General features: G+C 39.2%; 2 protein-coding genes across 9 annotated transcripts in view; one reads left to right on the forward strand and one right to left on the reverse strand.

The window, feature by feature from the left end:
• specc1 (sperm antigen with calponin homology and coiled-coil domains 1) overlaps positions 1 to 16495 on the forward strand; it is a 218895-nt gene that overhangs the window by 79225 nt on the left and 123175 nt on the right. The window contains exon 1 of one of the 8 annotated variants that reach the window (XM_079608320.1): positions 15653 to 15996. The exons of the other annotated variants lie outside the window; for them this stretch is intronic. Within the exon in view, the coding sequence (XP_079464446.1) occupies positions 15957 to 15996 (40 nt within the window). The 5' untranslated portion in view covers positions 15653 to 15956. Of the gene's footprint in view, positions 1 to 15652; positions 15997 to 16495 lie in introns of those variants that run through there. 8 annotated transcript variants of the gene reach the window in all.
• On the reverse strand, positions 329 to 12379 carry LOC306996143 (uncharacterized protein). The gene is made up of 6 exons (XM_079608330.1): positions 12330 to 12379; positions 12173 to 12241; positions 5864 to 5959; positions 4590 to 4611; positions 3886 to 3950; positions 329 to 2096 (listed from the first exon to the last, which is right to left on the reverse strand). The coding sequence occupies exons 1-6, from the start codon at positions 12366 to 12368 to the stop codon at positions 2013 to 2015; spliced, it is 375 nt and encodes a 124-aa protein (XP_079464456.1). The 5' UTR covers positions 12369 to 12379; the 3' UTR covers positions 329 to 2012.

Genomic DNA, 16495 nt, shown 5'->3' on the forward strand with positions numbered 1-16495 from the left:
CGGCCAAACGAACATACGGATTTGAATTAAGTGTAAAAAAAAAAAGAAGAAAGTCATATACACCTAAGATGGCTTGAGGGTGAGTAAATCATGGGGTAATTTTAATTTTAAAGTGAACTACTCCTTTAATGTACATCACCCTTATGTCGTTGCAAACCTGTAAGCTGTTGTTATTTTTTTTATGTGGAATAAAAAACAAAAAGAATCTTTTGTTGCCAACTTGCTGCTCAAGAACCATTTCTTGTTATTATCTATCTATGTTGACAGTATCTAACAGTTGTGCTGCTTACATTTGAAAATTTGAAAAAGAAATTGTTTGTATCAATGTAAAAGTCATGTCAAGTCATCTTTATTTATATTGTGCTTTATACAATACAGATTGTTTCACAACAGCTTTACAGGGTTAAACAGGAAAATAATGATTCAATGACAGAAACTGATTTAAATTCTGCTGTAAAGAAGCTCTAAAAAGAAAGTAGCGTCATTGTTTAGCTGAGCTCTGTTAAGAGTTGATTCAGTTCCATTCAATAACTGGAAAGATCATCTGATTTGAAATTAGTTCAATTCAGCTATAAAGCTGCTCCGTGGGAAACGGTGATGTCATCGCCCAGTGTCAGTAATCAATAATAGTGCTGAATATTAAGTGTCCCCATCCCCAACCAAGCAAACCAGAGGCGTCAGTGGCATGGAACCCAAACTCCATTCGAGAAACCAGGCTCAGTCGGGGGACCAGTTCTCCTCTGGCCAAATGAATAAGTCAAGTCAAGTCAAGTCATCTTCATTTATATAGCGCTTTTAACAATGTAGATTGTTTCAAAGCTGCTTTACAGTGATAAACGTATAATTTAAGGTAACAGATTGTTTTGGCTTTACAGCGGTTCTTGAATAATGTTATTTTCCAGCTAAAGTGAGTTTTGATTAATTCAATTCCGTCGAAGTGATCATTTGTTATTAAATTAGGGGCCGCTAAGACGACACCGTTTTTCTCTAAACAGACTTTAAACACGAACCTGTGATAAACGCTGATGGCGCTCACGTGCACATCAAGAATTAATTCTTTGAATATATATGCGCAGGTTTGTAAATCCCTGCAAACCATGCCTAAACAAACTACAGTACTTGTCTTAGGGCGTTTTCACACCTGAAAATCCGCACCAAGTTCCGAACCAAAGTTCATGTTTTGATACATTTTATACATTCGGTAAGTTTTGGTTTGGTTTCACACTGCAATTATGCGAGCGCACTAAAGAACTTTACATGACATGCTTGCGTGCTGTCGTCATCATCTATGTGGGCTGCATCTTGACATTGATTGGTTTGTAAACGGACGTGCGTCTGACGTCAGCGTGTTGTCAAATCGGTGGGTAACTTTGACAACAACGCATATCGTTGAAACTTGTTATTATTATGGTATTACTACCTGCAGCACCAACTATACGCGAGGCTAGTTCAAATTCGCCAAATGAACGTCCTCGTTGTGCGAACATTTGATCGTCGCCGGCAGGAGAGGAGAAGACTGCAAGCGTTTTTCCAGTTGACTTATGTCGTCAGACCATATTTCAAATTAAAACCTTGTCTCCTCCTCTCCCCATGTGCTACCACGGCTCACTTTTCCTGCTATCTTTGTCTTCTTCGTCTACGCGGGAACCACCGGAACTTCCTGTAAATGGTCTGAAAGTCCGAACCTTACAGAAAATGCTTTCACACTATAACGAACCAAACCTTTGTTCAGTCTGATCCGGACCGAGACTACCTCTTTTCATCGGACCAAATTTCGTCTGTTTGGTCTCGACCGTGGTCCGGGGGAGGTTTCACACCTGTAATTTTGGTTCGGATCAAACTGAAAAGTCTGAGAATCCGGACCAAACAAGGTAGGTGTGAAAGGGCCCTTAAATTTTGATACAGAATTTTATTTTATCACTTCACGGTAGGTACGCAAGCTGAATTTCCCTACAACGCTTTATATGTAGAGTGGTAAATGGATCCTCCATAGGGAGAGACTAGTTGGCACTTCAGCACTGCGTTGTCATCGGGTCCAGGCGAAGGTCCTTCGTCAGATCTGGATACGGCCTGGATCCAGCAGGCTGCGGGAAAACCTCGGGATAAACAAAGACACTAAAATTAGCATAGATGCCATTCTTCTTATGATGTAACGAGTACATCAGGATTTATGAAGGTGTCCCCAGTTCCGGCTGACCTAATCTATGCAGCCTAATATTGAGTTATAGAAGTCTATAATGTATTATGTGAATGCAAGGTCAAAGAGATGTGTCTGTAATCTAGCTTTGAACTGACAGTGCATGTCTGCTTCCTGGACAATGGTAGGAAGACTACATTACATTCATTAATGTTGTAAAAATATATTGTTCACTCAATGTGTTGATGTTAGATAAGGCATTAAGTAATGTTAATGAATGGTATCTTATTGTAGTGTTAACAACTAAACAGGAGATAAAATGTGTTTTATTTGACTTGACTGTCCTTTTATTTAATCCAAAACTGCGTTCATATTTAATTTTAAAAGGCCTTTTAAAATAGATACAACCGCACACGATACCACTTTAGTGGCCGTTCACATATCGCGTTTTATGTGCGTGCAAATTCGTTATTTCAAATGTAGGCGCGCGGCTTATAATAGAAGCATCTCAACAGGTCATGTTTCCGTAACATGGAAAGCTCGGCCGAACAGCTGATCATAGCTGTACAGGGCGGCTTTTTATTTCTCATCTCAATGAATATATCTAGTAGTAAAGCTAATGCAAGGGCTAGAAATCAATACATTTTTTGATGATACTTCCTCGTCATCATGGAGAGCGCAGTTTGCACCGCTTTCTCCTTTCCACAAGCGCGTGCTTTCCCGTTGCGTCTGCCAACCTATGCAACCATGAACAGAGGCGTGCCTGGAAAACGAATTTGCATGCGCAAAAAATGCGCTATGTGAACGACTCTTTCCTACTTTCATGTCAACAAGTGGATTCAGAGCCACCGCATTAGCAGCGCCGCCGGTCACCATGTCTCAGTGTGTTTATGACGAGGACGCAACTGTGCACCGTTCGGACAGCACATCAAGAACCGGATTAACCCGATACTTTGGTAGGCTACCACCGGTACTTAAGAAAAGCTGGTACCGTAACCATTTAATTTTTTTAGTACCGAAATGGTACCGAAGTACCGGGTCTTTTGACAACACTGGTCAGTTACCTTGCACGCTTTGATCCACCGATCAAATAAAATGCCCTTTTCGCGAACAAACTCGACATAAGTTTGAGACGTGACCTTCTTCGTAGTACAAAATCGCTGTCGATAATGCTCAGGTACCAATTTATATGCCCGTAGAATTGCAGTTTTCACTGCATCGTACTGCACACTTTCCTCTAACGAGAGAGATGCACACACCTCTTGTGCCTTACCCGATAGTTTACATTGTAACATTAGTGCCCAAACCTCGTTTGGCCATCTTAAAGCAACAGCAACTCATTCAAAAGCTTGAAAATGCGCTTCAACTTCCTTCCGGTGGATCGATAGAGATGTTTTTAGCCACATCAAAATGTGTCGAAAACGGCGCTACTAATACTCGAATTTGATGGACCAGCCGGTGTCTCAGAATTACCCTTCAAACCAAAATGGTTTAAAAGTAGATTTTTTAGATACCTCTGGAGCAGCCTGCAACTCCAACTTCCGCAGTCGCACTTTTGTATCTGCATCAATTCGATACATTTCGATCTGACGCTTCAAATCATCTTGTCTCGCCTGAGCTCTATCCTGTCTCTTCAATTGTAATCGTCCTAAACGTAACTTTAAACGTGAATCTGAACGAAATACCAGTGATGCCTCTGTAGAATGTGAAAGAGGTTCAAATTTAGGCATTGAAAAAGACGGACCTACCTCAGCACCAACCCCAATCAATGGAGTCACTGGATCACCAATCGACACACGTAAGGAAGAACTTCCTGCAGCCACACAAAATACAAATACAACACTCATAAGGCTTAGGCCGTAACACAGGATGATTTTCAGATCATTGTGAAGCATTGTGAAACTCTAGGCAACAACATCCATTGGTCAAAAGTATTGTGGAAACATATTTAGTATGTGTTTTGTGGCCTTATTTCAGAAACGTTAATTTTTTTTTTTTCGATAACCATGCATAAACATTATTCTCTCAAAAATACAAACATGCACATACTTGTTGCTCACATATTATGGTAGCCCTGTTTGTGCTAAATAGTGTAATGACACCTTTGCCATTAATATGTTTATAAGCAACTGAAAAAAGCACAAATGTCAGGGCATGTCAAAATATCTCAAGGACCCTCAAAACACCTTAGACACCAGAGGGTTAAGCGAATAGTCGACTAATTTCATGTTTATGATATTAATTGAATTACTTAAATATATATTAAATATATAAATTAGCGCTCAAACACATACATTACACATGCCGCAGCGCACCGGGAAGTTATGATTATTAATGTGTTCGAAAAAAACAGCAAGGAGACTGAACATTTTAATAATTTATTGGTAAAATAGTGTTTCTTGTGAACTAGTCAGTGTTGGCTGCAATGATGAAGTTGGCGATGCTGACTCACCATCTCTGCAGTATAGACTCGCCTATAGAGAGAAACAAATAATAGAGAAAAATATTTTTAAATACTGTTAGCAGATGTGTATCCTTGTACTGAAATATTTGTTTTATTGTTATGGAATGTAAAAAATTATTATTTACTTTTTCATATGAAAAATAAAAATAAAAAATGAATGTCCAGTTTATTGGATATTCAGATTCAGTAACATTTTATACTACAGTGGCCACATTGCTCACTTTGCATGGTAATATCATTATAATACATGTTGTTCATAAGTACACTTATATAATACCGTAATAACAAATCAAAATCTGACATGCACTAGACAGGAAATGTAATGTGATTCTTTTGTCTTGCAACATTGGTGAAACAACTCTGCGTCGAAGGAGAGCAAATATGACTGACTGTATAGTTATGTAATAATTTCATCATGTGAGTCAAGATGGTGTAATTTTGTCATGTTTTCATTCTTGGTGCATTAGCAGGGCAACCACCTTTTCAGATCCTGTTCTGTCAGTTGATGTGCTTTGTTGTCATGTTTTGATATACTAAAGCTGAACGATTAAATAGCTGGCTGCCAACCAAGGAATACCATGAATATTTGGACAGTTGGTCTTGATTATTATTACATTGCATGATATATCAGGAATCTTAAATTAGGGATCCTCCTAATATGGAAGAATTTGTTGTAAAATGCTAACCAATGCTTATTTACGTCATAGATAAATGAAATCATACAAATTCGTCACCAATTTGTCAAAATGTAAAATAGTTACAAATTGCCATTTATATATAGTTTGAGGGAGACAGTAACAATGCTTTATGGAGAATATCAGCCACTGCTACATTATATTACAACTCACATCACCTTAGCCAGCCATAGAAGGGCATCATTAATATTTAAATGAAGCTTTCCTTTGCTGTTAGGTCTCAAAAGTGAAGAAGTGAGAGGCACATGGTCTCTTGTCTATAAATAACATCTATGCTAGTGTTAGTGGACAACCTGCCCATTGTGGCGAAGGTCACATGTCCTTCTGTTTCGTCGTCTTTTAATTAACACTCCCATGTCCAATACATGACAACTCGTGATGCTGTATCATTTACCATATAGAGACGGTGCTTATGTGGGGAGTTAGGATGGATGTAATAGAGCTTATGTCATTGTCAGATGTATTTAGTGGTATGACTCATAGTGTTGAGGATTTAGCGTACAGTATGTGTGAATTGTGCACTGTCACTCTGTTTCACACAGCCATCTTACAGGAGTTGAGACTTACAGTCTGGCTTAACTGAAGTTGATGGTTAATTAGACAGAGCTGCCATGTTAATCCCTCCATAGATATGCCATGTGTTGCCATTCTGCAAAATAAACCCTGCAAAAATAAATCAAAACTGTTCAAAAGTTTAGGGTAAGATTTGTTTTTTCTTTTGGAAGAAATGTATACTTTTTTTCAACAAGGATGCATTCAAATGATCAAAAGTGACCGTAAAGAAATGTATAATGTTACAAAAGTTGTAACATTAGATTTCTATCTCTCAGACAATGCTGAAAAAACATGTAAAATGGTTTCCACAAAAATACTAAGCGGCTAAAGGCGGGCACACACTGCGATTTTCGTCCAATTTTAAGCTGAATTCTGACTCGTGCGGCTCTTTTGGGGTCGGGCCGGGCCGATTTTCAGCTTTGTTGCGTGCCGTTTGTTGTGCAATATTCGTGCCGTGTACATGGGGAAACGAGAGGCGTTAAACCTCTCCAGACAGGCAATCGGATGGTCGGATAAATTTCTGGCATGTCAGAAATTGTGGTCACTCCTCGCATATATCGCAGTTGTAGCAGAGCTACGAACCGATTGCCCTAAACTCAGTGTTTTTCCCTCACTGCGCCTGCGCGAAAACAAAAGTTTAACCATTTCATCTTTAATGCAGCAAGAAAGAAAACGAAAAGGGGGATATCTTTAAGTTCTGCAAATTACTGTTGGTTACCTCCAGTTTGTGTTGCAAAATGGATAAACCATATTAACCACGTCTTCCAAGTCACCTGCGATGTATCTACTACACCGTGCTGCTTTTATGAATTTGTTAAACAATGCTCATGTTAAACAAGCTGTTTTTTAAATAAAGCTGTTTTTAATATTCATTGATGACTGATTATTGCAGTGTTCGGACATATTATGGACTGTTAAAGGCACACTATGTAGAAATTGTACCTTAATATAACAGCTTCAAAGTCATTTCGGTGGTAAACAAACTCATAGTAGGGCGAATTATCCTGGGGCCTGTACCATGAAGGTAGCTGAACAAACTCGGAGTTAAAGGATTAGTTTTGAGTTGACAAAACCAAACCGATGCAATCAGGCTTTATTGGTACCATGACGCAGCTCATCAACTTTCTCTGTCAACTCAGGCTTTGATCTTAAGTTATGATTAATCCACGAGCGCGTGCACATACCAAAGTGACGTTGGCACCGAACAACCAATCGTGTTCGATAGGCTATAGATAGAGCGAGAGCGATACATTTTTTCCGCGGAGGAGCAAGAGATAATCATTCAGAATTACGATTAATTTAAATATGTATTACAAGCTCGAAACAATACGGTCTCTGCTGCCAAAGCAAGAGAAGACTGTTGGAGAAAGATGGCTGATTGCGTTAATGTGTAAGCTAAACAAATACGTTCTATATTCATGTAAAATTATGTAGGCTATAGGCTATGAATGTATGTGTGTGTGAAATATAGCCTATATTTTTATAATAGGCTATATAAACACTGCGCATGTATATACTAATAAAGATTAATATTCACTTATTTTTAGATGCAACTCCAAACGTTCTTGGCAGCAGATAAAGACAAAATATTAAAATATAATTCAAAGTAGTAAGTATTTACACACAGCCTTTTATTATTTTTGTAAACATTTGATCACAAACACTTGTTTGAGACAAACCGGAAAAAAAGGGTGAAATTCAGATTATGGATGGGATTACAGGTGCTGTACAATCTGACCCTGTGCTGGCTCCTCTAAGCAAGTAACACTGGGTACGTGTGCGATACATTACTATTTTAAGTTTTAGATATGGCTGACTGTATGTTCTGCAGTCGAGGGAAATGCAGTGTCCCTGTTGAAGCCAGCACACACACACACACAGTCTACCACACAGAGGTCAGAATGCAGCAGACAGAACACCAGAAACAGAACCATGCTTTATAACAGTTATGCTTTATATTGCCCTACTTTTATTTATTAGGGTGGAGGAAATGATGAAGACACTCTGTCTGTGTTCTGAGACAGTTGCTGAGGTGAATGCACTGGGCTTTTTATTAAGGCAAACATTTGAATGTGTGGCATAAAACAGGGACTGTCCCTTACACATCTCAGCTAGACTGCAAGGAGCCTAGAGCTAGACTGCACTAAAGGAGCCTGACTATGAGCTGAGGAGGCTCCACATTTGAAAAATAAATAAATTGGAGAACAAACAGCTGGATTAAACTGATCTCAGTATGTGAACTTATTTAACCAAGTAACACTTTAGCATGAATATTTATTAATGCAACTTTATCTTGCTCTGATGGTTATCATGATGGTTGTCATCATGATGGTTATTTTGTAGGTTGCAAATTAACAGTGTTTATACTGTACCAAATTTAACTTGCTTTCCTCAAAGTGCTGACACAACACAGACTCACAGAAAGAAGATTATTGTTATATCTGTTAATGTTACTATTAATTTAAAGATTCATCTCACAGAAAATATTATTTTCACATGTTCACATCAGCTCTACCTGAACATAAGGGTGTGAAAGGACTTTCTATTAACATAATCTGCTCATGTTCTCCTAGAGAAGTGGAGATAGCAACATGTGTGCATTCTATTTTTCCAATGACTCTAGGGAATCATATCATACCGAATAAAAAAATATATATATTTTAAATAATTCTTAACATGTACTGTAGTACATTTGTGAAATTTGCTTTTTGAAAGAAAAAAAATTAGTTCTTGTGATGTCACCCTGTCATTATAGGCTATCTTAGCGGCAATTTTATAAAAGCCCTCTTTTATGGACATGGTCGATATATGTCCGGGGAACATTATTAATGAAACTATTACTCCTGCAGAGCGAGGACCACCTTGCGAATAGTTCGACAAACCCCTAGATGCTGTGCATCACCGATCTGTGCCACTTGCAAAAAAACGCAACACAATACCATTTGCGGTACAGTAATGAATTCGACGTGTTAAATTATTTATGTGCGGCTCAAGAAGTTCGCAAAGATAAAATATTCCTTCCGCAGAAAATCAGTATCTTTCATACAAACTATCAGGAAAGGCAAGGGGATTTTGTCTGATTAAAAACTCTTTCTCTACGATGTGCTCGTCTAACAATTTGCGCTGAGATGTCCACAGGATTTGAAAGAAAATGTAAAGCCATTGCAACAGACACTGGGAATTAGTTTCATCACCTATATGTTTCTTTGCTCACAGCTGATTGGTCAAACTTCAGTCTGAGATCTCGAATCCAGAACTTAACCTGCCCCGGAAGATACGCCTGCAGCGTAAGATACCATGGCAACGAACACCGATTAAAGCCGAGCTGCTTTCATAGTACCTAAAACCCAGGGTTGGCGGAAACTAAGCTGAAACATAGCTGGCTAGCCACCTAAACCGGCTTCATGGTACAGGCCCCTGGTAGTAAAGCTTGGGGGGGACGCCGCTGGAAAAAACAGCAATGCAAGTTTGAGAGGAGCGCCCCCGACAAATCTCGCGAGAATCACGACTTGCTTTACGTCAACGACGTCACACACATTAACAACATATGAAGCACACGGTCGCTCTGTAAGCACGAAGACACTTGCGCGCATTTCAGACGTGATAGGCTACTTGACGATGGAAAAAGCAAAGAAAACGCGGTCGGAAGAGACTAGGAAAAGGAAAAGAGAATCTGACCGCGTGAGGAACCGGAGAAGAGTCAATCGGTCAGTGTCACTCGGTCAGTGTCACAGTGTCTGGTTCATGTTCCCTGGTGTCCACTAGAGGTCCTCTTCCCCCACGGTGTCTGTCACATTACGAACTACATTCCCCACTATCCTTGTCTGCTCTCATCACTGTTCATTGCACCCAGCTGTTCCCCATCATGATTGTTAGTTCTGTGTGTTACCCTGCCTGTTTAGTGTCTGTCACAGAGTCCTTGTTATTCGTCACACCACTTTTGAGGTCTGGTTCCACTCTGTCTTTTGCCTGTTTATGGTTTTAAGTTTGCTTATTTGGATTTTGACCCCTGCCTGGACTGGTTTATGAATTACGGATTACCCATTAAATACTACTGCATTATTGGATCTTCTCGTGCTTTCTCTGTGTGTGGATCGTGACAGTCAGGCTTTCAGTCGTGGGCGCGAGCTAAAAAGCAGGACTGGATGCAACAGCGATGCTGAGCTGGCGATCTTGTTGATGGACTAGTAAATAAATCTCTTATTTGTAAACTTGTTTGCGTTCTATATTGTATCTTGTTGCGCTTGCTTGTAGTATGTCATTTTTTTACGATGCTGTTCATTCATCCATTATATCAGACGACGCTGTTGATGTTGATTCCTGCGATTATCATGAGAACAGTTGTCGATATCTCACATAATTATCAGGACATAAATAAGCCTAGAGGTTGTAAATAGTCTAAACGAGCACAATTTGCAAACTATTATGATAAATTGCAATAATCATGTCTAATGACATCCTAACGGCCAATGTTATGAAATAATGCAACGCACATTTAACTATATTGATGTCATCTGGCATTTTGTAATGTTTACATTACAATCAAAAAACACAAATGAAATTATACAGCAGGCCTAGACTATAGGCTATTTACTTGTGATTTAGCTGCAATCATGTAAAAACGTCAAACGCAGTATGCAGTAACACTTGACAAACTTATTATTATCCTATTACCATCATCAGTAGTTCAGTAGACTATGCAGTAGCCTAATATTTGTATGAAATCGTGAAACACCTGGGGCCTGTACCATGAAGCCGGTTTAGGTGGCTAGCCAGCTATGTTTCAGCTTAGTTTCCGCCAACCCTGGGTTTTAGTCACTATGAAAGTAGCTCGGCTTTAATCTGTGTTCGTTGCTATGGTATCTTACGCTGCACGGCTAACCTGCTCTGGGGCAGGTTAAGTTCTGTGAGCTGTGAGCAAAGCTGTGAGCAAAGAAACATATAGGTGACTTAACTAATTTCCAGTGTTTGTTGCAATAGCTTTACACTTTCTTCCAAATCCTGTGGGCATCTCAGCGCAAATTGTTAGACGAGCACATCGTAGAGAAAGAGTTTTTAGCCAGACAAAATCCCCTTGCCTTTCCTGATAGTTACTTGTATGAAAGATACAGATTTTCTGCGGAAGGAATATCTTATCTTTGCGAACTTCTTGAGCCGCACATAAAGAATTTAACACGTCGAATTCATTACTGTACCGCAAATGGTAGCCTGTTGGGTTGCATTTTTTTGCAAGTGGTACATACTTGCATGATCGGTGATGCACAGAACATAGGGGGTTGTCGAACTATTCGCAAGGTGGTCCTCGCTCTGCAGGAGTAATAGTTTCATTAATAATGTTCCCCGGACATATATCAACCATGTCCATACAAGAGGGCTTTTATAAAATTGCCAAGAGAACAAGAGAAAAAGAGAAAGTTGCATTAATAAATATTCATGCTAAAGTGTTACTTGGTTAAATAAGTTCATATACTGAGATCAGTTTAATCCAGCTGTTAGATCTCCAATTTATTTATTTTTTAAATGTGGAGCCTCCTCAGCTCACAGTCCGGCTCCTATAGTGTGCAGTCTAGCTCCATTGGCTCCTTTAGTGTGCAGTCTAGCTCTATAGGCTCCTTTTGTAAAGGGCCCTGACTGAGTCTGTTTCCAATAACACGGGAAGGATTCTTGCGCGTTCCGTCTTTCCAGCATCTAAAAGTAATTTTGGTTAAATAAGACACAGGTTCTCATATGCAATTATCTCGTTTTAATCTGACTCCATGAATTAAATAAAAGTTCAATGTGCAATAAGGTTATGTTTACACTTAAATAGTTACAACATGATGTAATGAGAATTTAAATCATTTGTACCCAGCATAAATGTTACCTGAGAGAGAGAGAGAGAGAGAGAGAGAGAGAGAGAGAGAGAGAGAGAGAGGGAGAGAAAGAGAGAGAGAGAGAAAGAGAGAGAGCGAGAGGGAGAGGGAGAGAGACCCTCTCCCCAGCTTGGCATCCAAAGACAAGAGAGTGAAGAACCTTTGCCCTCCAGTTTTGTCATTTCTCCCCCCACCGTGTCCCCAGCACCCAGGTGTGAGACATTCAAACTGACCAATCAGACCATCACAATTTCCTCCATTGTCCCAATCACTGCTATGCTGGAAATGTCTTAATGAAAAGAAAGTGTCTTTGTTGCATTGAAATAATCTTGGATTATTTCCAACATTACAACCTGAAACATAATTCCACCACAAACATGATCATTACTAGTTTTCGGGAGGCTAATCAACTCACAAAAAGTTCCTTGACAAACACCTGTAATTTATGTCAAGGGTTTTAAATCCTTACCTTCTTCACATTTCTTCTGAAGCCTGTTGAGGTAGAGGCTTCAGTTTCTGGGGCAGGTTGTGAAAAATCCTACAATAAAAGAGATGTGTAAGGGCCAGTCCCTGTTTTATGCCACACATTCAAATGTTTGTCTTAATAAAAAGCCCACTGCATTCACCTCAGCAACTGTCTCAGAACACAGACAAGTCTTCATCATTTCCTCCACCATAATAAATAAAAGTAGGCCACTATAAAGCATAACTGTTATAATTTAAAGCTGGTTATGTTTCTGGTGTTGTGTCTGCTGAATACTGACCTCTGTGTGGGAGACTGTGTGCATGTGTGCTGGCTTCAACAGGGACTCTGCATTTCCCTCGACTGCAGAACATACAGTCAGCCATATTTAAACATTTAAATAGTAATGTATTGCACACGTACCCAGTGTTACTTGCTTAGAGGAGCCAGCACCAGGGTCAGATTGTACAGTACCTGTAATCCCATCCGTAATCGACCGTCCCTTATTGCTACTCAGAGCCAACTCAGTGTATTCTGGAGGAGTGGCCCTCCACCGGTTTTCTGAATTTCACTCTTTATTCGGTTTGCCTCAAACAAGTGTTTGTGATCAAATGTTTACAAAAATAATAAAAGGTTGTGTGTAAATACTTACTACTTTGAATTATATTTTGTCTTTATCTGCTGCCAAGAACGTTTGGAGTTGCATCTAAAAATCAATGAATATTAATCTTTATTACATGCACATTTTTTTATATATTATAAAAATATAATATAAAAATATCTTAATCTTTCTCCAACAGTCTTCTCTTGCTTTGGCAGCAGAGACCATATTGTTTCGAGCTTGTAATACATATTTAAATTCATCGTAATTCTTAATGATTATCTCTTGCTCCTCCACGGAAAAAATATATCGCTCTCACTCTATCCATATCGAACGCGATTGGTTGTTCGGTGCCAACGTCACTTTGGTATGTGCACGCGCTCGTGGAGTAATCATAGCTTAAGATCAAAGCCTGAGTTGACAGAGAAAGTTGATGAGCTGCGTCATGGTACCAATAAAGCCTGATTGCATCGGTTTGGTTTTGTCAACTCAAAACTAATCCTGTAACTCCGAGTTTGTTCAGCTACCTTCATGGTACAGACCCCTGGTCAATATCTTCGGAGTCTATCTGTGCCTGTTCCATGCCCGACGCTTCTTACGACAGTGCAAGTATTCCACAGCGACACTAGGGGTCGCTGTTTGACAAAAACGGAAAGCTGCATAGTATGCCTTTAATAATTTTAATTATAGGCCTATAATTCATTGTAATCGACCTAAATGTTTTTAGACAATTTTCAGTGAGGAGGAGTAAGCTTCTATCTAATCTTCGCACCATATGTCAGTTATGCGGTGATGTGCTATGAAATTATTGCGTGACAAATTAATTAGAATAGCCTATCAATTTAATAATAAAAGTAGGCCTTCCCTAATAATAATAATAATACAAAAATACTTAGGCCTATAATAACTTACAGTGTCTCAAATACTGTCTGCATAGATGGTAAAAAAAGATAGACGATGCACCTTCACACTCTTCCAGTGTCCAAATATGGCGCTGACATCTCGGAGCCCGAGTCTGCGCAGTAGTGAACTCGGAGCCGCGTTATCATGGCCCCACCCACACTTCCACAGAATCTGCAGTTTCCTGCAGAACAACTCATTATGTCAGTGCGAAATAAACAGTTATGGACATGTAGAAATGAAAGTTGAAGCTCCAATCTTCTCCTGAAAATCCTGAAAAAAATCAGTTGGACTTTTCTGTCTAAAATAACAGAAACCATCTTTGGAAATAAAACATTTTTGAAATGTAATTTGATTGTTTAGTTAGGGTTAGGGTTCATGTCTCATGTCTCATGTCTCATGTCCCATGTCTCATGTCCCATTAGATTACATGGAGAGGGTGGGGTTTATGAGCTCTACTGCATCCAGCCACCTGGGGTGATCAAAACATTTTGGCTTCACTTTTCAGGATTTGGTATGAACGTTTAGGAGAATGTGCCTGTATTCTCTTACCAGTAGCCAGTATTCATGACAGAGAACTTGTTGTCCAGTCCGGTTCTGTTCAGCGCGGGTTTTCCGAGAATGCGGTTATTAATCCTTATAAATTCATGGGTGGGATTTTGGTTAAAAAAATGCGGTTGTTAGTCCCATAAATAACCAAACTGTGTGTAAACGTAACCGTATTAAGGACTCAAATGCAGGACTGTGAACCATATTCTATTGCTGTGTGAATGTGGCCATAGAAGCACAATTTTGACAATTATTGTCAGTATAATATATATATTATTTGACACTGTAATCTAAAGTACAAAGACATTTTTTAACGGTCATATCTTCTGTAGAAAAATAGTGCGGACACTGGATAAAGATGAATCTTTAGTGCACGTTCCAAGCTTCTGTGTTTGCACATGCTGTCAAATGCATTATACTTTAAAAGGCTTTGCATTCAGCAGTATGCATACGTTAAGTTTTTGCTTCAAAAGTGAAGTATACTTTGGGGTTCATACACACAGGAATAGCAGAATGGGACATGACATTAGTATCTGCAATGTACTGTTTACAAACTCTTAGACTTGTCCTTTAATGATGATCTAACAGGTTTGACACAAACTTGTGGAATTCATGCAGCTCAACTACTGCTGTCATTAAAGCAAAAGAGAGACAAACCAAAAAATTAAACATTCTGACATTTATGTTGATTTTTTTTATTTCACTTTTAAATCAACTGTTTATGCTGATAATATGATTTGTAATGAAATAAATGTAATATATTAGACAGTTGAAAATTAGAGACTTTTCATGGTATCAGATGTATGTAAATTATGTAACACATAATACTGAAACGGTGAGATTGAGAAGTGAAATAAGATTTAGTTTGATAAAAAGAAGATGAAAAGAGTGAGATGTGAATTATATCTGTATTGTCAAGCCGGTGACCGATTCAGGCAAAAATGGCATGTTTTTTCCTAGTAAGAATATGTAACACATATGATTCTACATGAATAGAGAATGAGGGGGAGGGAGCTAAAGAAAATAACACATCTATCTTTTCATGCCTCCTACAGGAGGACAGGAAAAATGTATCAGTCTAACGCGGGTGCTCAAATTTCCCGTTCTGTGATGATAATGCAGCAGTCCAGGAGAGAAACATGTAGTGGCTTTGCACATGTGTGTCCCAGTGTAATCGCCCTCTTTCTGCCCGCTGTCCTCTGCTACAGAGCAGATGAATGATGTCAGAAAATTTAATGCGGTAGGAGGCGAATATAACCTCCTCTCCTCCTCTTCTTTCAATCTGTTCCTCTTCATTATATATACTCTTAATTTCTGGAGATAGAGGTAAAGTGAAGGAAAGACTGAGCGAGATAAAAGAGGGAGTTGCTTGTTCTAATTTTCATGCTTCAGTTGGAGGAGGAGCAGATATACAGAGGGAGGCCACGCCCCCAAACAGTGACTTGACTAACAACATACTGAATGCACTCCTGCTGCAGCTGCTGCCTGACACTGACAGAGAGAGACAGAACAAGTGAATGAGAAGGAGATTGAGAGGGTTGCACTGGGACTGACAGTTAGCAGGAATGTTGTAGGGCTGCTGATTCACAGCCAGCAGGGCGAGAGAAGAGGACAAACACCTCTGTCCCATTGTCTTTGTCTCGTACGCACCAGCGCTAGTGAAGTGAGTTTGCATTGTCAGGTGTGTCGGAGCTCTGCTCTGATGGATTAGTGTCTTCTGTGGAGCAGCGTGTAGCAGCCATGGGGAACCAGGAAACCCGGGTGGAGGAGCCGGACACAGGTCTGACTAACATATCACTGTTCTAAAAGAACTTATCATTCATTCTGGATGGGGTTTGTTAGAGCGTTCAACTCTATTTGTGTTTAGCTCTCAAATTTTTCTGCTCTGTCTATTATTATGTCCTATATTTTCTCTTTTTACTCTATATATATATCTATATATATCTATTGGTTCTGTCTGTTCTGCGTCTTTTCATTCTCAACCTCTTCTTTCTATCATTGGCTCTGTTGTGGCCAGTATCAGCCTGCAGCTGTGTTAATGTAAGTTGCATGATAAATGGATATGGATATTCGATAACTTTTTCGATACTGCTGGGAAAACTGCCATATGTACTTTCATATAGATATTTTCTATTATTGTCTCATATTTTTGATACTTTAGGTAAGTTTGTTGCAATAGCTTATACACAGCACAGGGAGGCTATATTTGAAACTTTGAATTTACAAAACAAGACAAGTAAACAGTCGGTAATAAAATAACAACAAATAAATTGCAAACG

The sequence above is a fragment of the Phoxinus phoxinus genome (genome assembly GCF_949152265.1).
Source record: "Phoxinus phoxinus genome assembly, chromosome: 3".
Taxonomy (NCBI): domain Eukaryota; kingdom Metazoa; phylum Chordata; class Actinopteri; order Cypriniformes; family Leuciscidae; genus Phoxinus; species Phoxinus phoxinus.

Bases quoted from the DNA above. Each gene is read 5' to 3' on its own strand.
- LOC306996143 (XM_079608330.1), bottom strand. From the start codon at position 12,368: ATGATGAAGACTTGTCTGTGTTCTGAGACAGTTGCTGAG. The intron at 12,242-12,329 runs GTGAATGCAGTG...CTTTTATTGTAG, and splicing joins GTTCTGAGACAGTTGCTGAG to GATTTTTCACAACCTGCCCC. The intron at 3,951-4,589 runs GTGAGTCAGCAT...GTGTGGCTGCAG, and splicing joins GAGTCTATACTGCAGAGATG to GAAGTTCTTCCTTACGTGTG.